This window comes from Rhynchophorus ferrugineus, unplaced genomic scaffold (genome assembly GCF_030347505.1).
Source record: "Rhynchophorus ferrugineus isolate W39M unplaced genomic scaffold, kcgeb_rfMv2 rfM7, whole genome shotgun sequence".
In the NCBI taxonomy this organism is placed as follows: domain Eukaryota; kingdom Metazoa; phylum Arthropoda; class Insecta; order Coleoptera; family Curculionidae; genus Rhynchophorus; species Rhynchophorus ferrugineus.
Window position 1 is genome coordinate 25,308,890 of NW_027472586.1, and position 23,539 is coordinate 25,332,428.

Consider the following 23,539-nt stretch of genomic DNA (forward strand, 5'->3'; position numbering starts at 1 on the left):
TTTGGCGCACTGTATTAACTACCACTGAATTATATTTGTACATTTTAAAGCTTAAGCGACAATACGAATAGCAAATCTTGGGAATGTATGAGAAGTTTTACAAATTTTAAGCAAATTTGACGCACGCAAACCAAAAATATTCATTGCAATAAGTCCTATACTAAAAATAGTTGTCAGTTGAAAAATTCTAAACCAAATAATATTATTTTACTACACAACAAAGGAAATTTTCATAAATTCCCTGTTGTGTGAGAACAAGATATTAGCAATTAATTATGTCCCAAAAACTTGATGATGAATAAGACGGATCATGCAGGTTGATATTTTTTATTACTTCTAAACGATAACGCATTGCTCCAGGAATTGGATGTCATCATAGACTGAGATGTATTTACATTCCGAAAGTTATGATATGTTGGAAAGAGGTTAATATAGACAGTTGTATGATGACGAAGAAATGCATAATCAAAATGTTGCCGTATTTCGTTTCCCTAAAATGTATTCGCAGCAGCTGACGTGTATGTGATGCATATTGAGAAAATTCCGTTCAGAGTGAAAACATGTTGATATGCATGATATATTGATTATGTAGGTCCTTCGATCAAAAGGCCAGGGTTATACTAAAGTTCTGATTATAACGGACGCATTTTTAAAATACTTTTGGCTGTATGTCATTCTAAAAAAGACTGCAGACAAAACTTAATATTAAAAAGAATACAGAACACCACCAAGTTACTGGAATGCCAAAATAAAATTATCAGTTAAGTCGTTTGATGCGTACTGTATTCAGTTTACTGCAGGTTTCCGTAAAAAATAAAGAAGAAAAGAAAATAATATGAATTCTAATGTCTACCGATTGTTGTCTTACTTTGCTTCAATTTTGGCTAAACCCGAATCTATCTATTACGCTGCGGTTGTTGGAAGATTCCTCGATCATCGGCAGCGTTATGTACTTGCAAAGGCGGACAAGAACGCTTGCATTCGAATATAGAAATCACCTGCTACGTTTTTAACGTATTTTAGTTATTTTGATTATACCCAGTAAACATTATTAAATTTCCATATATTAGCAGAATGGCTGAACGGATCTTAAGTAATATAGCTAATTAATTTTAACAAAAAATTTAAAGAATTGATAACTTAAATACAGATCAAAATAGAATACAATGACGTGCCAAATATTGAGCCAAAAGTATGATAACCTTAAATTTTAATGTCCGTTTAGTTTTTATGCTTGTTAGCTCTTTGACGATTTGTTTGATTTAAGATAAAAGACAGTAACTGTATCGCCAAAATGTAACCGTTACAGAAGTACAGAACACCTCAGACTTGTTACGCGTCTGATTTTTTCATTGATGCAAACAGTATTTACATACAAGAAGAAATATTATTAAAACTTGTATTGCACACATACAAAAGAACACACTTAAAGTTATAGAACATGTATTCCAAATTATTCACAAGCAAAAGGACCAATAAAATATCTTTAGATTACTTGCCTTCTAAATAGACATTTTTTACTTAAAAAAAAACGAAATATCTTATAGAAATTGGAATTGCCTTGGAAAATTCGTCAATAACATTTTCAATATGTATCTACTTTAAGTACAAAAATTCAGATAATATAGAACTGTACGTAATGTACAATTAGTAACCTTTGGGAATGAATGAGTTAAATTTTTATTGCAATTTTGCAAAAACTGTAATTCATATAAATGTCCCATTCCATCTATATATTTTTCATTGCTATCTTAACAGGACACTATTAGTAAGCACCACAAGATTGATGCTTAAATTTAATCTGGACGCGTCGGTCACTAGAACATATTGTCTTGTTGTCTTGTCTGTAATTATTTAACAAATTTAATTCTATAATAAATTTTGAATAATAACTTAAAATACAAAATACACACACAAATAAACATACAGATTTAATAATAATAACTTAAAATAAGAGAATTATTATTAGAATAAGTTATGTGAGAGGCAGTACCTCGGATGGAAGTTTCAGAGCGGCAGTACCGCAGGTAATATAAATACAGGGGCACTACCACTGATGAAACTTCGGAGGCGGGAGGGCCGCTAATTAAATTAGGTGAAAAAATAGTTTACTCTAGTAACAGTTTAAAGCAAGACCTGAGTCCGATCTTGTACAACCCAAAAAAACCAAATTAGGATAAACATATTAAAAAAAAGAGTGGGTGTACTCTTTATCGAAATTATTTAGCAAATACAATGAACTTAAAAAAGAAATTAATTTAATAAAAATTCTGCTTATTCATTATAACATCACTTTCTTTCAGATTTGTCAGTTCCTATGCCGTTAATGTTAATAACAATTGATTTTTAGGCAAATTTATTTTCATAATATTCAGCCGTTGTACTATTTTGATAAAATTTCATTATTAGGATATATATATATATATATATATATATAAATATATATATATATATATATATATATATATATATATATACTATATACTAGACTATAATAAAATGAATATATAAAGAAAGCAATAAATAAATAATAAAAGCAATGTTATTAAACCGCATTACATTGTTGTAACCAGAAATTGTCATATCATTGTACCGCCTACCAGACGAAGGAGTATAGGGTGAGCAGAAGAGAAAAAGGCGTTCAGAGAACCGTTAGATATAATTCCAAATCTTGTTTTGTTATTATTTCAGTTTGTTGTAACTGTACAGAATTGTTAGACCAAAATAAAAAAACCATTTACCTTGGCTTCTAAGGTTTCCAGCTGTGCCATTCTCGGTTGTATAACGGTTGGTTGAAGAGTATTCTAAAAATAATAAAAACAAATTTAAATAACAGTTACAAGAATTGTCTGTGTAATGAAATATACAAAATAATACAGAAGCAAGACTATTGGGTTTGAAACTGAACTATTAAATAATTGAATTACTAAAAACTGCGAAGATTTGCAGGTAAAGAAAATTATTTAATTTCACATTAACAAATGGTAAATAGCCGGGTCTAAACATCAATGCTAGTTTTTAACATACATATAACATTATGGATTATTACTCAAATTCAACAAATTTAATTTTCATCAGCTATCAAGCAATACCTACAACCATTTGATGGATATATTAGTTTGTTCAACAATTTCTAAGTATGTCTTCTTAAGCATAATTTTCTTCCCTTTTTATAGGGAGTCATTGTACACCCAATTTCCCATGTTTTAAAATTTTAATATTAAATTGAATTGAAACTGAAGATGTTGGTTCCGATGACATATGAAACATTAAAATGCCGTCGAATTTTTAATTATATTTGTAGCAAAGAAGTAAAACATTTCTGTTTCACTTTTTTATACTAATATAGCAGTGTAATTTCATGGACATAATCTGAAAAACTAATATTATTACGTTACTTCTTTTTTTCGGAGTAGTAAATAGCTATAATATATCCATGTTATAAGCTCCATATATTCTATAAAATTAATTATGAAACTAGCCGCATTCAAAATAAGAGTGAACTCACGTCATCAAGATGTTCAATGTATTGCCTGTCGTAAGTTATAAATTTTGAAAGTTTAAGAATGAGACCATATATTCCTCCTCATTTTACTCTAGCTAAAAAGAGACACAATGCTGCCTGATACCTTCAAACATGTAACCAAATCAGCCTGCAAAAGTCGTCCGGTTGTCAAATTTTTTTTCAAAATATTAATTATAATAACCAGATTTTATTAACCAAAAAAACATTTTAACAATTTGCATGTTTTGTTAAACTTCAAATCGCTACTTATTACTACTCTGACTGAAAAAGCCAGAAAGAAGAGATTGCGTCTCTTCGAACAGGAACGAGATAATGGATAAAAAATAAAATTCGTTTCCTCGCCATAAAATTCGTTAGACATGTAAGCATATTTACTGTTAGATAATAAGTAGCTGCGGTTTTTAATGAAAATATTTATTAGCATGTTGCCGCTGCACTGAATATGGGTATGGCACAGTTATTTAAATATATTAAAAAATTAAAAATATAATCTTGAATTCACCGAAAAGAAACCGTCGTCATTCCAAGCGGGTGACGAATCAAGATCAGCTTGAAGATCAAATATATGAAATGTATAAAAACAGTGAGTAGTTTTTTCAATATAAAAATAATTTAATACAATTATTTCAGACGAAACTGTTGAGAGTTGAGAAAGTATCCATAGAAAGCTTAGAAATATGTAGATCTATGAGGGAATTAGGACACCCCTTAATAGATTGTTGGGTAATATGAGATTTAAAGAGCTTAAAGTTTACGAAGAGGTAGGTTAATGGAACTTGCAGGCATTGCTTTTAAAAGAATACAATACTTAAAAGCTTTTAATAAAATCGAGGAAGACTTATTATGTCAGTTTGTGTATTTAGATGAGACATTAATATTTCAAAATATGACCATTATAATACGCAGTGGTGGTTCATGGCAAGATGATAATAATAATAGTGTTAAGACAACAAAAGTCGATTAATTGGTTAGATATTATTAGTTATAATATTTATTAATAATTCGTTGTAGATATATTGTTCTTCATGCTGGAAACAGGAATGGCATCTTCGGTTTGAATGAACTTGATCGGGCCCATCGAAGAAGAAATTGGCAAATGATGGAATTGAACAAGTTTAGATAGATAGATTGGAAATTACCAACTTAGTAATTCATTTAAATGAAACTTTCTGAGTATGGGATTATGATTCAATTCTGATATTATCCAAGACAGGGTGATGAAAGTGAAAACAACTAAAGATGAGTATATAATTAATATAAGGTTGTAGGAAATCTTATTGTAGGGCGTGAAAGATGTATATGAACAGATATGTGTGTAATTGTTCAGAATGTACATGAGCATTTGTTTAAAACATGTGAGGAGACAAATAATACTAACTGTTTTACAGATATGGCAGGTGCATTAAGGGGAATGTAGTGATTAAATCTATTTTTATCAAGAAAGAAGTTTTATTCAAAGGAATGAACTAAGCGTCAAAGTTAAATATGCTCTCTAATGAAAGCAAAACCTCCAGGATATACCACTACATAAAAAGCGCGACTAAAACTCTAACTCATAGCTAAAATTAACTAAAAGTCAGAGTTGGTAGCGCAGAACATTACGACTATTTGACGTCATCAAATAAGATGACTGACAGTGAGTTCACTGCTTTATTGAACGGACTATAAATAACGGACTAATGAATGTAAAGAAACAAATAATGACTAAATAAATGACGTATTATAACAAAATAAACCAACTCAAGTTTGTGCTTGTTTTACTACTAGAGGAAACAACTGTCATTTACAAATTAGAAATAGTTATCATTTGCTTCTAATTGTAATATGATCCTCCACAGAAGTCTAATATGAAAAGATCGTATCCTCCGCATTCGATTGTAAAAACGAATGAAACTGTTATTGTAAATTACTATCCACATGAACTGAATAAATTGAATGACGTATTGTTCCAAAAGAGAGCAGCAACAGCGATTAACAAGCACAACATAATCAAAATTTTTGAAGAATGCACTCTTATAGCCCAAATGAGAAGTTCTGCCATACCCACCGTCCTCACCACAGCTAGTGCCTTGTGATTGTCACTTGCTTGGATCGATGCAACATGGATTGGCTGGCACACGGTTTCAAAATTCTGAGGAAGAGGGAAGATTCCATCGTTGCCCAACCAACATGTTCTTTTAACACCAGTTAATGTGAAAAATTGATTGGAATAAAATGATGAACTAATATTTATGCACTTTTAAATATCTCAAGGTTAAGTAACAATCCCAGAATTACATCGCGATATATGATTTCCACATAATAATTTTTCAGAGAGTTTTCCAAAGACAAATGAGTGCAGAACATCACAGTTTCAGCCAAGATCAAAATATCTTCATCTTCATACTAGCATAATCGATAATATATCAAATTTAATATATGAAACTATGTTTATATCGCCTCCATAATTTATTACAGCTTATTAATATAGAACAAGTATTTATAATAAATTAAAGTGATTAAATGTAGCAAATTATTAAAAAAGTATACTTCTAAATCTAAACTAAATGCCTTTAGAAAAGGTATATGCATATGCCATACAGAATACCAAATAAATCTAAAACAACTTTTACCAGAGCTCATTTCATATTTAGTTTATAATGGTATGACATAAACTAATCGATCACTTACTACTACTGTAAAAGAAAAAGTGAAATATTCACTCCATTACCGATCAGAAAATTATGTACATTTATGACTATCGCCATAATTAATTGAAAAAAATTAAATCAGTGAAACTACCTGATTGCGTGTTTTATTATAATTTTATTCGATATTCGTCATGGAACAGATGGAATATTGTATACTATGTTGTTCATAAAGTTCATGGAGTGCTGTACATTCGTTAAGAGTAGATATTTTACGCCATTCTAATATTTATAAATCTATGCATTTTTAATAAAAAATATAACCAATATTTTATTGAAAAGTCTACGGCCTGACACATAGATGGCGCTACTAGAATTAAATCCATATATTTTTTAGTTAGCCCTAACCCACAAAAGATGCGTGTATAAATCTGACAGCTATCGGACCATTATTTTATGAATTTTAGCATTTAGAGTGAAGCAACTTTTGTTATCGTGAAAAAAATTTGACCAAAAACAACAACGAGTTGATGATTCGAAGCAGTGTTTGAAGATGATCAAGTAATAAAATAACAAGTAATAAACTCGAGTTTTTGCGTCGATATGTTACAACGGAAGAAACATGGCTCAATCATTTCACTCCGAAGTCCAAATCGACGGTCATCCGAGTGTACTGCACACGATGAACCAACTCTAAAGCGTGGGAAAATGCAACAGTCGTCTGGCAAGTTTATGAAGTTTGTATTTTGGGATGTGCATGGAATAATTTTCATTGACTACCTTGAAACGGGAAGGACCATCAACAGCGGCTATTACTTAGCGTTATTGGACCATTTGAAGGGCTAAATTATCCAAAAATGGCCGCATTTAAAGAAAAAGAAAGTGCTGTTTCACCAAGACAATGCACAGTGTCACAAGTCAGTAATAACGATGTCAAAAATCCACGAATTGGGCTTCGAATTGCTTCATCATCCACAGTATTCTCCAGATCTGGCTCCCAGCGACTATTTCCTTTTCTCAGATCTCAAAAGAATGCTCGCTAGGAAGAAATTTTCGTCGAATGAAGAGGTGATCGCCGAAACTGAGGCCTATTTTGAAGCAAAGGAAAAATCGTACTACAAAAATGGTATCGAAAAGTTGTAGGATCGCTATAATCAGTGTATAACCCTTGAAGGAAATTATATTGAATAAAAAAAAATTAATTTTGCCAAAAAAATGTGTTTTATTATGGTAGGCCGGGCACTTTTATATTGACCTGTTACACTAATTCTGAATGAGCAAGCTGTATACAAATTTGCTTCCGCCACATTCGAGAGCAGCTATAAAACAAATCACATTCAGAAATCCATCAGGAAAGCATTAGCGCCAGTTTTTGACATCTAAGAGGACCTTTGTTCGTTAATTACTTACAAACTTGTAAAACAATACAGACTATTATAGTAATCTCTTGATTTGAATATTTCGAGTAAAGAAAACTTAGAGAAATGATTGTAGAAAGTGATTTCCATCAAGCGAGGGGTTAATAAAGACAACATTTGAATCGTCAGGACAATATATAACATTATATCAGTCCGCTTACTCCGCAGATGGTACTTTATCTGCTTTGGTAACAATTGTATATTAGTTCTCTTACCACACCAACTAAGTGTGATTTCTCAAAAAGTATTCCAGAATAGTTACAACTTCACACTCCTCTATCCTTTTGATGTGATTGCACTAGCGGGGTGTGTTTATGTGCTGCTCCTTGCTTAAGTAGATTTGCAAGAATTGACAACAAGCATTGATATTAAAGGACAAATTTAATAGCACTTGGTCCTGAGGTATGGCCCAAGCAATATTGATTTAAATTTTTTAGAAAAACTGCCGTTTTACGGTTATAAATCTGGTTTTCATTTCAAACTGATTTAAAATAGAACCAATATAAAGCGCTGCCTTGAGAACGGCATTGGGGGCCTTAATACCTTGTCCAATAACCAGCCTGCAAAAATTCATCTCTATTGAACCACTTAAATATCGAAGAATGATAATAGCTCTCAGAAAAAATATAAGGACTATTGTTCGGACTGGTGACAGCTCTGAAATCGCTTCCTGCAGAAGAATAAAATATTTCGGCAATAAGCTATAAAAAAATTAAGATAAGCTATTAAGATAAACAGCTGAGCCGCCAAAGGCTTTGTCCATTATACAAATAAATTAGATATTAGCGTTTTATAATAAATAAAATTTAATTTCACTAAAGTTTCAGAAATTTTTCCTTCAAATCCTATCAGAGTGCCCAAATTGTAAGATTGTCTATACGGATTGCCCTAAATCCTACATACAATTAGGCGGTGCATTATATCAAAGGTTTCACAATAAACTCTCCAGATTGCCGTCAATTTTCACTATTCTTACTGCTGAAATGTTCGTAATAAATGAGACCTTACACTACAGTGTAATTATAAATATAATAATAGTTTAATAATATAATTTAAATTCTTGAGTTATACAGTTTGGCTATCTCTTGACAAAACAGCATTGTATTCGCCTGGATACCCAACTACAAAGGTATATATGGAAACGAATTAATTGATAACGTCACCAAAGATGCTATTACACATGGTCAACAAATTATAAACACATTATATTATAAAAAAATCCCCATTTATATATTATAAGTCTGGTGCAACTTGAGAGAGCAGAGTGTTGGTCCATCCGACCTGTGTGTTCCATTTAGGAGAAACCATTGGCAGTCTACCATATATGAAAAAAATGGAGAAACTTTGTAACTATTAGGCTTGTCTATCGAGGGATATTTTCTTGGCTAAAAATCTGTTTAAATTATTTGATTTCCTTAAGGAAATTAGTCTATATTTTAAAATCTAATTTGACCCAATACATAGCTTCTTTAGGAAAGCGCAACAGACTAACACACTCTAACTTCTCAGTTTTCGGTAATATATCTTTTGCTATGTTGACAGTCTCCAGAAAAACTATAACACGTTGGAGAGATGCTAGCCCGCTAATATCAATCAATCCACTTAATGACCATTCACTCATTGAACATCATAATATTTTTTTTATAAATTTAGTAGGCATAATATAGCAAAGAAAGCTTTTGATCGGGTTTGGCATTTGGGATTAATCTGTAAGATGAGCAAATTATTACCGCGTAACTATTGTCAATTGCTGGAGTCATATTTATTCGGAAGAAAATTTAGAGTATCGCACGAAATGGCGTTCTCGGCATTTAAAAATATCTCGGCTGGAGTTCCACAAGGTAGCGTCTTAGGACCTCTCCTGTATCTGCTCTACACTGCTGACATTCCAACAACAAAAGAAACACTTCTTGGAACCTTTGCTGATGACACAGTTAATATGGCAAAAGATATATCTCTGCCTAGGGCAATAGCAAAAGTGCAAGTGGCAGTTAACAAAATCTACAAATGGACAAAAGATTGGAAAATTCAACTTAATAGCTCCAAATCTGTCCACGTTAATTTTGCATTAACAATCACTCAATGGATGCCGGATTCCTCAAGCAGAATCAGCAAAATACCTTGGAATCCATCTTGACGGTAGATTAAATTGGAAGTATCACGTTAGACAAAAAGCAAAACACATTAGAACCAAAATAAAACAACTATACTGGTTAGTCGGAAGATACTCTCAACTTGATCTAAAATCAAAGAGGTTGATCTATAATACAATTATAAAGCCAATTTGGACCTATGGGGTGCAAATATGGGGTTGCACTAAAAATTCAAATCAGTTAGTCATACAGCGCTGTCAAAACAAGATTCTTCGATTGATTACCAATGCCTATCGCTATGTAACCAATGAAGAACTGCACGATGACCTGGAAATCAAATGGATTTGCGAAGTTGTGCAGGATTTCGCCTTGAAACACGAAAGAAGATTACTAAATCATTCTAACGTGGAAGCAATACAACTGCTGGACAGCGCACAGGATGTCAGGAGATTGAAACGAACAAAACCATACGAACTTGTGTGAACATTTATTGTGTATTAGTAGTGTAACTATAGCTATAAGTTAATAATTAATAAATAATTGTAATTTTATAATAGAGGAATACATACTGATGTATTTTCTCGCACTCGTCTTGCTTGCTAATTAATCCAAGCACATAGGAAAAGTAGTAATAAATTAATTGTAATAGTAATAATAATTAAGATTGTACTAAGCGTATCTAATAAAGATGTTATAAAAAAAATAATATAGCAAAGAGAGAGGGAGAAAAATATCATTTTGAGTTTCTGTTCTATAGAAAAAAAAACATACCTAAAATAATAACATTTTTGTAACTGCCAAACTTGTAAAGTGTATTTCCTGTTATTTAATACGAAGCCCGTTTATTATAGCAGAATCTCGAAAATTCCTCTTCTACGTTAGAGATCTGAACGGAGAAACCATAAAATATTTGCAGCCGAACTAGATACCAATTCGGTAGATGTATATAAATTTCTCATAAAATACGGAGAGATCTCGAATAGATCCGCCTATTTCCATATACGCGAAGATAGAACATATACATGTCCAATTATTTAGAAAACCAAATTGTGTGTATTTTATTTATTACGTTGTTGAATGTTCGAAGAACCTAATTAACTTTTATTACTGTCGATGAATTTATTACTGTAGAGGAACTAAATATACAGTCTATCCAAAGTTATTTTGTACATACGTCATCTAAATTTGTGACGTCAAAACATCGCAATGTTATCGCATCAACTATGAGTTTTAGTTCAGTTTGGCTTTGAGATACAACAAAATTATAATCTAAAGAAAATAATTAAACAAAAATGCTATTTTCAAATAATCTATTTTAATATTATGGTAAGTCTAATGCATATATTACCGAAGGACTTCAAACTTATAGGTTAGGGTTGTGTTTGATTATATTTACATACCACCTATAAGTTAGAGTTCTAGGCGCATTTGTAGTTGTATCATCTGGAGGCCTAATACGCCTTATTAACACTTTTATATCTAAGTAAAATATTTTACTTTCATTAGAGAGCATATTTACATTTTACGCTTAGTTCTTGTATCCAAGGTACAGTGTTTCCTTGTAAAGATATTTTGATATCACTGTATTTTCCGTCGTCTGCTCTGTTAATACCTGTATACATCTTTCTTGATAAAACTATAATTAAACACTGCATTATCCATATCTGTAAAACAGTTACTATTCTTTCTTCAAATGCTCATATATATTTTGAACAATTACACACATATCTGTGCAAATATCATATTATGAACGTTTCATTCAAGCCAATAACTAAGCTATTAATTACCAATCTATCTAACATTTGTTCACAATTCCATCATTTGTCAATTTCTTCTTCAATAGGCGGGACAAAGTTCATCCGTAGGTGTTATTAACCATTCATGTTTCCAGCATGAAGTCCAATATATCTGCAATGAACTATTAATAAATGTTATGACTAATATATCATAATCAACATTGATCTTGTTTTATTGTCATAACATTTATTTCATTATAATCTTGCCATGAGTGACCATTGGGTATACTGGTTCCATTCTAAAATATCCATGTCTCATCTAAATAGATACATTGAAATAATAAGACCTTTCATTTCATTATATATTATATTCCGGGTATTTTTTAGACAGCTATTCCACCATGTAACATTCGACATGCCTCAAGATTGCTACGATCAGAAGCTAGACTAAAGGAACTTATTTTCCTTGCGCCTAATATTTGAAAATTACAATTATGTACATGTATGGTTTCAAGTTCGACATACGGACAAAGATTATATGAAAATTCCCAAATATAAATTTTATCATACAAATCATCCTGATGATAAAGCACGTAGAGGTACAGCCATAATCATTCGAAATGATATAAAGCATTTTGAAAAAGAAAAATTCCGCAAAGACTTGCAAACTACCAATATAACCATAGAGGAAGCCCATGGACATATAACAATGTCTGCGATATATTGCCCAACCAAACATAACAACAAGGCAGAACACTTTCAAGAATTCTTCAGTACGCTAGATAACAGATTAAAAGCCGGAGGAGATTACAATGCAAAACATTTAATGTGGGGTTCAAGAATAATAAACTCAAAAGATAGAGAACTGCTAAAAGCAATAGATAATTTACAATATATCTCTACTAGTGAACCAACATATTGGCCTTCAGATAAAAATAAAAAACAGATACTATAAATTTCTGTATTACAAAAAATATTGATACAAAAAAGTGTCATGCAGAATCATGTTTCGACCTGTCTTCTGATCATTGACCAATAATAGTAACAATTTCTTCAAAAATTACCATCAAAGATAAACCCCCTTCTCTGTGCAATAATAGAACCAACTGGCTACCTCATTTAGAGAAAACTTAGACCGAAACATCTCTCTAAACTTACCGTTACGAACTGAAATAGATATAGAAATAACAGCAATAAACCTTACAAAAAATATACAGGAGGCAGCATATTCCGCGACTCCTAACAGTGAAACATTTCCTAGAAAAAATACACATATATCATGTACAATACAGAAAAAGATAGCAGAAAAAAGAAAAGTTAATAGGGCAATAAAAGAGCTGAAAGAACTAATTGAAAATGAACAAAACTAAGGCTTTCAAGAATACGTAGAAAACTTGACACCAACTGAGTCTACAGACTATTCGTTGTGGAAAGCAACAAAAAAGCTCAGGAGATCCCAGCAGCATAACTCAACTATTAAAACAAACGAAAATAATTGGACTAGAAGCAATAAAGAGAAGGCCGAGATTTTCTCAAAACACTTAAAAAATGTTTTTAAACCTTTCCAGTCTCAGTTGTCTAAAGATGAGGAAAATAAAATTACCAGCTTTCTAGATTCGCCATTTCTAATGGAATTGCCGCACGAGAAATTAACGGTCAAAAAAGTTAAACAAACAGTAATGAGAGAGATTAATATTAAAAGCGCTCCTGTTTATGACTTAATTACTGATTACTGAATTTTAAAAGAACTGTTAAAAAAGGGTATAAAACTATTAACATTTATATTTAATGCTATGCTACGAATTATTTACTTCCCTAGTATCCGGAAAGTAGCTAAAATATTAATGATTCTTAAACCAAGAAAAATACCAGAATATGTGACTTCCTACCGACCTATAAGTTTTTTACCGATAATCTCGAAAGTTTTCGAGAAATTATACATAAAGACGCTAAACTATATAACAGAAAATAGAAAAATTATTCCAGAACATCAGTTTAGCTTTCGCAATAAGAATGGGACCATAGAACAAGTGCATAGACTTGTAAACAAAATAAACAGTGATCTAAATGCCACGGGATATTGTTCGGCTACTTTTCTAGAATATATCTCAGACTTTTACAAAGTATAACATACGGGCTTGCAGGTTAAACTAAAGAAATTTCCGGACTTCATCCGGACTATCAGTTACTAAAATCGTATCTCACTGATAGACATTTTATTGTACATCAAGGCGATGAACATACCGAATTAAATCCCATATATTCAGGAGTTCCGCAGGGTAGTGTACTGGGCCCAGTACTGTATCTTTTGTATACGACCGATCTGCCCACCACAAAAATAACTACTGTGGCAATATACGCAGACCACACAGCAATCTTATAATCCCATAAAGATCCAGTCACAGCATCAATAAACCTACAAACCCACCTGGAAGAAAGAAACCACCCACCTGGAAGAAAGAAACCACCCGCCTAGAGAAAATACAATTATGGTTGAAGACATGGCACATTAAAGCCAATGAAACAAAATCTACGCATGTAACGTTTACCTTGCGTAAAACAACATGTCCACCAGTGAATATCAATCATCGTCAACTCCCCCAAGCAGAGCATATTAAATATCTTGGTATGCACTTAGATCGACGTCTAACCTGGAAGAAGCACATACTCTCTAAACGGAAACAACTTGGATTTAAATTATATCAAATGTATTGGCTCATCGGGCGCAAATCCAATTTATCATTAGATAACAAGGCATTGCTGTATGAGTCTATACTCAAAGCGATCTGGTCATATGGATTCCAACTATGGGGTACCGCTAGCAAATCTAATATATCCATTATCAACGGTTCCAAAACAAGGTGTTGCGTGCCATTGTTGATGCTTCGTACGATATTTCAAATAAAGTGATACAACGCGATATTCCTCTAGAACCTATAACGAGTGTAATTCAACGTGTTTGTGTGAAGTACTTCGAAAGAGTGTCAGTGCATCCCAATGTACTCACTAATCAGCTAAATATGCGACATGATAGTGAAGTGCGTAGACTAAAACATTTAACACCACCTGATCTGATTATTGGACATATGTAGACTTTAGAATAAGCTTTAGAATAAGAGTAATTAATTATGATAATATTTTATACAGAAGATTGCTTAATGAAGTGAGTTTCTACATGTCATGTATATATAATGTAGACATAAGCAATACTTATTGCCATTAGGGCAGATTGTGGAATCACGAAGAGTAACAGGAAAAAGGTCGACACAACCATGATTATACAGAAAAATAATGCTTGGATATTTTGAGCAATGGAAAACCAGTTGAGCTGAATAGTAATGTTAAAATAAAAGCTACAGTTAACTGCAATTGCCATTGAAAAATATTGCCTTTAAGTACCGAAAATGGAATAACTTTATCAATAACTTTTCAATCTAATAATAGAGTTTAAACTGTTTCATAACATCATTACAAAATAATTAATCGTTTGGAAACAATTTCAATTGATTTAAAAAACAACAATAGAACGATGACAAAATTTGCTTTAATAGCGCCCGTTCTCGAACCTTCTTTCAAAGCTGTAATTGTCAATAGTCAATAGTAAATGTTCATATTGTTGACATCAAAGACAACACGAAAAAAAAAACGTTAGGTAAAAGTCGATGTCGATGTCGATACAGACACGCATAAATATTATTTATATTTCGGGTCACAATCTTGTTAGCAATAATAATAGTTGCTAGTAATGCGGCGCCTCGAAATCCGTGTAGGATAGTCGTTTTCTCATTCTTCTGCGCTAACAATTCATTAACCTTTATCAGCTAAATGCAATGTTGTGTTACAGACTGGTTTCGTTACAAAATAATTCTCTCTGATTTATTATGAACTTATGTTGACTGTACTGAGATTTTAATAACAGTGAGTAATATAGCAAATCACCAATTAGGCGCTTGCGTGTGCCTTGTTCATCAATATCTATTAATAAAAATGTAAAGCTTCAGTGTAAATATATGTTAAACAGCATAACCTAGCCGGCTTGGTGGCGCAGATGTAAACAGGACGGTCCTCCTACTGTTGCGATAGCCGCGGGTTCGAATTCTGATGAGGCATGGTCGTAAATATATGTTTCTGATTGTTTTATATTTATGATTGTCCTAGGCAAGAATGTAAAATCCGACAAGGAAAATGATCCCAGTCACGCCAGTAACCAGGGTGGGTAAGACCGGATGTCTTGTGGGATGATTTCTAAGTTGGTTACTCGCCAGTCGGTAGGCTAAATGTCGAGGACCGTGGTTCGAAACCGACATAAAATATTAATCCAGTCTAGATAAACCCATATTTGGTAAAAGGAGACTTTAAAATATGTAAAAAAACAACATAACCTAACTGTTAAATTTGGTGGTTTTGACAATTTTTTATATAAACTTTCAATTTTTCATTTAGCATAACTCACCCATTCGATGTATACAGATCCTAATAATATAAAACTCAAAATTGAATTTCCAACATTCGTTAAAGTGGTTCTTGGATTTGAAGACATCTGTTGCTGACATCTGTTTCATTTTACAAAATTAAAAATATAATAAAAGTGAAGATTTGAATGTCAATGACGACGAAATACCTGAAGGATCAAAAAAGTTCCAAGATAAGGCACACATTGACTAAAATTACCATATCGAAATATTTCAACATCGCGCTTTCATTGCTTGCCAATTTTAATTATTTCATTTAATATAAATTGGCAAAATATATTTTATTGACTTTTTTCTCATCTTTTTCACACCTAATAAAGTATTAGTTTTAATATACCCAATAATTATACATTTGTTTGAAGTTCTTGAAGTAGTAAGGAGGATTTCGAAGTCACACGATGACAACTAGATTAATGGATAATGCGTCTGAAACAATCGCATTTCGCAGCAAATAACACTAATTCGACACAAATTGCAAGGCTTGATTTTGTAACAAAATATTATGATATTATTATTATACAAATTATATCAACAAATTAAATGAAGTGAAGCTTTAAATCAGACTATTTTAAGAGGACTATTGGTGACATTAGATTCGATATTCCTTGAAGGAAAACTAGTACAAATAATCACTCGCATCAATCAGTCAATTTTCAATCTTCAATCAATATGTGACTTATGAAGCTGACTTTAGACCATTACGAGGGTTTTGCAAAAACCGAAACAATTAGTAGTCTGTTACATCAACGTCTAGACTACATTATACAATGGAGTCACTAGAATAGCGTGTAACAAGAAAAAGGTGAATTAATGTTTTGGCCAGATTCCATTAGATCATGATGATCCCCTTGCTTGGCATCTTTGCAACGTTTTATGATGCTTCCCCGGGCTTCAATAACGATATACCTTACACATTATTATTGTCATACGTGACTAAGTCTGATGAAAGTTAAAATATAAAATATAAAGATGAAATATACCGCATAATATATTTTAGACAATATTTTAAAGAATTAGTGTCAACGATTTCTTAATCGATTTTGCCTGACACATAGATGGCGCTACTAGATTTAAATCCATATGTTTCTTAGTTACCTCTAACACTCAAAACATGCGTGTATAAATATGACAGTTGTCGGATCATTAGTTTGTGAATTATAGCATTTTGAGTGAAGCAAGTTTTGTTACTGTGAAAAAAATGGAATATGGGAAAAAAGGATAAAAAGGAATTTCGCGTGTTGATAAAATATTGCTTTTTTAAGGGAAAAAAATACAATTGAAGCAAAAACTTGGCTTGATGCTGTGTTTCCGAACACTGCCCCAGGAAAATCAACCATCAAGGATTGGTATGCTAAGTTTAGACGTGGTGAAATGAGCACCGAAGACGGTGAACGGAGTGGACGCCCAAAAGAGGTTGTTACCGACAAAAATATTTAAAAAATACACAAAATGACTGAATGGCCGTAAATTGAAATTGAATGAAATGGCAGACACTCCAAGGATATCAACTGAGCGCCTTTGAAGAAAAAAAGTGCTGCTTCACTAAGGCAATGCACCGTGTCACAAGTGAAAGCGATGGCAAAAATCCATGAATTGGGCTTCATCCACCGTATTCTCAAGATATAGCCCCCAGCCACTATTTCCTGTTCTCAGATGTCAAAAGAATGCTCGCTGGGAAGAAATTTTCGTTGAATGATGAGGTGATCGCCGAAACCGAGGCCAATTTTGAAGCAAATGACAAATCGTACTACAAAAATGGTATCGAAAATTTTGAGGGTCGCTATAATCACTTATCAAGTGTATCACCCTTGAAGGAAGTTATGTTGAATAAAAAACTAATTTTGCCAAAAAAAATGTGTTTTACTGTGGTTGGCCGGGGAGTTTTCAATCGACTTGTTAGAATTAGCAAGTAATAAACATAACCAGCTGTAGATTATAGTAATGCGCATGCGCAGAATGAAATAATCAGGTGCTACATCTTGTTCACTTCCCTGTAGTCTCCTAATATTTAGATAGGACTACATACATATTATATAAATTATTAGCTGTTAATTTTATTTGTCTCCTTTTACACATTTCATATTAATATTGATATTTATGATGATGATTTTATATCATAATTGATCGAACAAGTTTTTTGGTGACACAATAATGATAAGGGATGGTCGATAAAGCATGAAACGGGTTTCTTTTGTGTTGAAAAATTAAAGCTGTCACTCCAAAATGCGGTAGTCGTATCCGTAATGCGGTGACAGTTTCTATGGAATTTACGGGCGTATTGTGAGCGTACTTCGTTCGGTCTAGATCTAATAGAGTTGTTGAACCATGGCAGTTGTATTCATGAGATCGATCCACAATCCCCTTGAAATTTACCGTGCAACAATACTGAATACGAGCATTACGCCTTTCCCGTTTCGTATATAAGTATAAAAGCTTATGTGCATTTTTTAGTAGACATCGAGATGATTTACTGCGCTTGTTTGGGTGCAGAAATTGCGTTACTATTTTACTCAAGCGGGTTTATTGTAATTTTTTTCCATATCAGACGACGTTAGCTTGGATAACTTAACTGCATTTTTAGTGGTTCCTACATTATTGTTTCAGAAACGTCCGTGACGTATTTTTAATGAGCCATGTAACTCCAGAAATTGATTTTCTGTTTTGCAATTTAAATTTAATGTTATTAACTAAGATAGGTGCGCGGTATGGTATTAGCTGTAAGCTATTCCCTGCTATATAAACATAGGTTGTTAAAAGTTGTGCTCAGTAACTGTAAATTTATACGACAGATAATCAATAAGTGTCAGCATCAACGACAAGTTTAATAAAATAATTTTTATCAATTATAAAAATATGAATATGATGGAATATTAATTACGGGTCTACGGTTGAATGTTAATAGAGTTAAGCGTTGTGTTGATTAAATCTTGTTTTTTTTAGGGTGGATATCTCCTCAACGTGTGCTATTCGATACTGTTCAAGCAAGATAATAATACTATTACGTTAATATGTGATCATACGTCAAACAATGATCCACTATGACATATCTGACACAAATATAAACCAAATGAACAAGTGATTTGGAAATTGAGTCTTATTCAGTACATAATATACAATTCCAAAAGAATTTAAAAATAATAAATTTTTATTAGTTTCTGTTTGGTTGGAATTTAGAGAAAATGTTTTTTCCTCTATAAACATTGAATTCTTGCATTTAGTTCAGTCAAAAGGCATCTGAGCTTATTATTTCATCAGTTTGAAGGCTGATATCTTACCAGTTGGCAACAAAATTCCTTTTGCAATCTAAACAGTTCATGCTAGTATTCTTTTTACTAAACTCTAGACACTAATGGTGGCTTCTGTATTATAGCATTTTGTAGACTCATCCATAGTTATGAAACGACGTACAATATATCAAGTACAAGTATCATTTAAGTATCAAGAAGTATCATAATGTAAGTAATATATAATTGCTCAATAACTTAGCACAATTGCTAAGTTCTATGGTTTTGATATTTCTCTACGTAAAAGAGTTGTTAGTCCACTTTGCATACACAAGCTATTCCTGGAGCCTTCAAAATTGCATTTTCAGTTCACTAATTAATTTGCAATTCATTAGTTACCTTCGCTTGTTATATTCCAATTGTTGGTTTTTATTTTAACGATTTAAAAGTGGTGTTGTGATATCAGTGAGAAGGAACGAATAATTTTAGAACATTATGGAAAATATTTTAATTAATAGATATTGTACCAACTTTTTACCAAAATTGTATATGTATATTAAAAAATTATAAAAAAACCATGCAAGCGCCTAATAGCAGATAGTTACTTTTTAATCCATCTTTCATGAGTTTTTGTTATATTTTGTTTTCTTCACGTAAATCATCTTAGACCTTTTTGATATGAAGCAGCCCACTTATTAACATACTTAAAACTTAACTTTTGTTCATTGCTAATTCTTAAATATATATTAATAATTAATTAATTGATTTGAATGAATAAAATGTTTTGGTTATATTTTACAAAATATAAATAAGTGGCAAACGGTGAACTTACTGAACGCCCCAGTATTTACATAAAACTCAAAAATATAAACTTTTTGTATTGCAAGATTCAAGAAGATCCTAAACCTAAATAATGATCGCGAGGCATAAATAAAATTTACTGTCATATTAATAACTGGATATCTTCAGTACAATGAAACCAGCACAGAGTTATAACCGGTATTATAACCTTAGATGACCAAGGATAACCTATACTTTGGTACCGCTAACAAAAGCTCTCTACAATTTAGCAATCTGCTTCTCATACTAATCTGAGTGAAATAGTGTAGTTGCTCCTTTCCTAACAACTTATGTACTTTATATGACTTCACTTAAGTTTTTCGTATTATCGCTCGAATGTAATTTTATACAATAACCTATGTATTACGTTGACGTTTTTAAAGTTCATTTTTAAATATTTGCAGTTGTGTGAATAATCTAAAACTATGAGATCAGATCACGTAAAGAAAATTAAAGCAGAAACTCAAAACAGTAGTTAATCATTATATTCGTTAATACAAACTTTTTTGTTATATTTTAGAGCGTACATTTGACCAACTAGAGTTTTTTTTCTGGACTGAACCTAATACTTAACGTGGGGTCCGAATTACGGCCCTTGTCATAAGACGACAGTAAAAAACCTCTCCATCCATGCCTCTACAAGTATCTGTTGACTATGACTGCACATGCGCACTTGTTCTTATCTAGCCAGACAGTTTTCAAAACTTGCGTCCTTTACTAATACACCTTCCGTATCACAGTCTTAGTTGTGGTTAGATAGTGATAATTAGATGTCATTTTCGGGTTAAATTTGTATTTACATTTGGCTGAGGTAATATAATTATTTCATAGGCAAAATTAGCGACAGTTAATGCGAAAATAATTGTATAAGTTATAAATTATTAATGAAATATTATCATTTTATAACACTAATTTTGTAGATTGTTATGGAACAAAGGATATATTTTTATGTTAAAGAATATGGAAACAGGACTTATTTGAAGATTATAATATTTTTTTATATAGCTTTTGTATATATCCCTAAATGTGTATTGTTTGGATTAAAATTTCTTTATTTATTTTGTTCCATTTATTGCAATAAAATTTGTTAAATGTTGTAATATTTCTACATTATTTATCTGCTCTGAACTGAAAGAAATAATAAATCGCAAACTAATAAATAAATAATAAATAATAAATAAATAATTCGAACCCCTTTCTAATAAGTACACCTTATATTTACGCTATGCTAAAAATTCATGACACCGTTTAAGCATTTAGCTTTTCTCTTGTTTTGAAATATCTGTAAAATCGGAGAGATATAATAAATCACAAAGTTTCAAATCCTATGTTATCAATTTATTCCAACCACTTCCTATTAAGTACACCTTATATTTATACTATGCTGAAAATTAATGATACTTCATTTAAACATTTAGCTTTTTTCTTGTTTTAAAATATCTGTAAAATCAGAAAGATATAATTAATAACAAAGCTTCAAATCATATGTTATCAATTTATTCCATCCACTTTCTACTAAGTACACATTATATTTATACTTATATTATTTAGCAAAAATATATCCTTTGTTCCATAACAATCTATAAAATTAGTGATACAAAATGATAATATTTTACTAATATTTCATACCTTATGTGTATAATAAGTGTTTATTTTCGCATTATTTTCCGCTAGTTCTGCCTATGAAATAATTATATTACCTTAACATAAAGTAAACACAAAATTAACCTAAAAATGACATCTAACCCCAAATGAGACTGTGGTACGAAACTGTGATAGAAAAGGAGCGAGTTAAACTGTCAGACTAGATTAGAACAGTGTGTTCTCTCCCTGAGCACTAGCTAGATTATCTGCAAAAGAATTAATGTGCAGTCCTAGCCAACAGAAACTTGTATAGACATGAATGGAGAGGTTTTTTACTATCGTCTCTTAGCATGAGACTAGCAACTGACGACTGATTGCAGAAGATGACCAACCTTACTCAGTCTAGTAGGATGGCTGGCGTAACTAGGCTAGTTGTTTTTTTTTCTTATCAGATTTTACACTTACCTGTAGGGAGCTGCAATTATAAATAATCGCAAACATACAATTATAATCATGCCCGGTGTTCGAACGTGTGACTATCGTCAGTGAGAAGATTTCAAGTTCTATTTAACCGGTTTATTTTAAATTTATTAAAAATCTTTGTATATCCATCTGCATTCAGAAGTTTGAATTTTCTTAAATAATTTCAAATACGGACAATATAATTAAGTCTGATTATTTGTCGCCGTTTTGTGACAAGATGTTTTTACTTTATTTCCAATGTTCTTCACTCCGTCAAGTTTTTTGCTTGTTGTTTTTCTTTTAGGGCACTAGAACGGTTGGGAACATGTCGAATAGGATGCACCTTTATTAGCCACCTTTTCGCTAACCTAACATTTTGAATTTCTGAGTTTTTGTTCTAGTATTTTTTCATATTCTCGAAACCTCAATTAATATCTTGTGAAAGATCGGTTGATAAAAATGGTTTTCAATCTAATCAGTAAAACGTAATGTAGGCTTCTAGACCAAAATAATGAGTAATAAAGTCCTAGCAAATATTTTGAAAATCACTATACTATAAAATAAAAATGGCACTGTAATACAAATAATAATTATAATATGCTAAGAATTCCTTATTCACACCGGTAGAGTCTTCGATTTTCTATTTTGCCACGACATTATGTCGAGGGTAGAGTCAAATAGTCAAAAAGTTAATAACATAAGTTTGGAGATAATAAAGGATACAAGATAGACCTAATTTCGACAACGAACTAATGAATGATCTAAGAATATGTATGTCGGCTCTGAACCATATAATTGGAGTCCCGATCTTTATCTGCAGATATCTTGTTTATTTTTATCCAGGTTTGCCGTAGAATATTTATAGCTCCTGGACCAGCTTATCACAGTCTTCACAATCGGTGTCAATCCACTGTTAACATTTTCAATTTCAACAATAAGGCCAGAATATATTGGCATCTGTTGTTGGTGAACGCGATAGTGTTGTCAATATTGAAATTATATATACTTCAAAAGTCCTAGAAGTAATTACATTCATTATAAACTATATTGTTATTACATACAACTATTAATACAACTATATCCTTACACATATTTTTATAAGCGGTATAAGTTGGTGATAATGGAAAATCAGTGTAAACAACTGTTAAATTCGATAGTTTTGACATTTTCCTACAAAAAATAACTGTATACAGACGCTAATCATAATTGGACTTTGAACATTCATTACCCTTGTTGTTTGATTTGAAGAAATCTACTGCCAAAATACATCAGAAACACTTTTAGAAACTTTCGGTAATACTAATCCTTCATATCTCCATCGTGGGTTTTAGTTTTCACGATTTAAAAGCGATTATATTGATGCCAATGACCGAAAACGGTCTAGACGACCTAAAACGATAAAAGGTAATGTCAATGATGAATCAACTGCTTCCAGATATTTATATGCAATAGGAAGGACTTTATATGCAATAGGAAAATTCCACTTTAAACTATATCAATATAGCGGTTTCATTGCTTGCAAACCAAAAAAATTATATTTTAGTTTGTTATAAAGTA

At 31.7% G+C, this 23,539-nt stretch overlaps 1 protein-coding gene across 4 annotated transcripts in view; it reads right to left on the minus strand.

Annotated features, from left to right (window-relative positions):
- Positions 1-23,539, minus strand: part of sprt (PDZ domain-containing protein sprite) — a 178,643-nt gene that overhangs the window by 39,619 nt on the left and 115,485 nt on the right. For all 4 annotated transcript variants that reach the window (XM_076409730.1, XM_076409728.1, XM_076409731.1 and 1 more), the window contains exon 3: positions 2,742-2,804. In XM_076409730.1, coding sequence (XP_076265845.1) covers positions 2,742-2,804 — 63 coding nt within the window. The remainder of the gene's footprint in view (positions 1-2,741; positions 2,805-23,539) is intronic.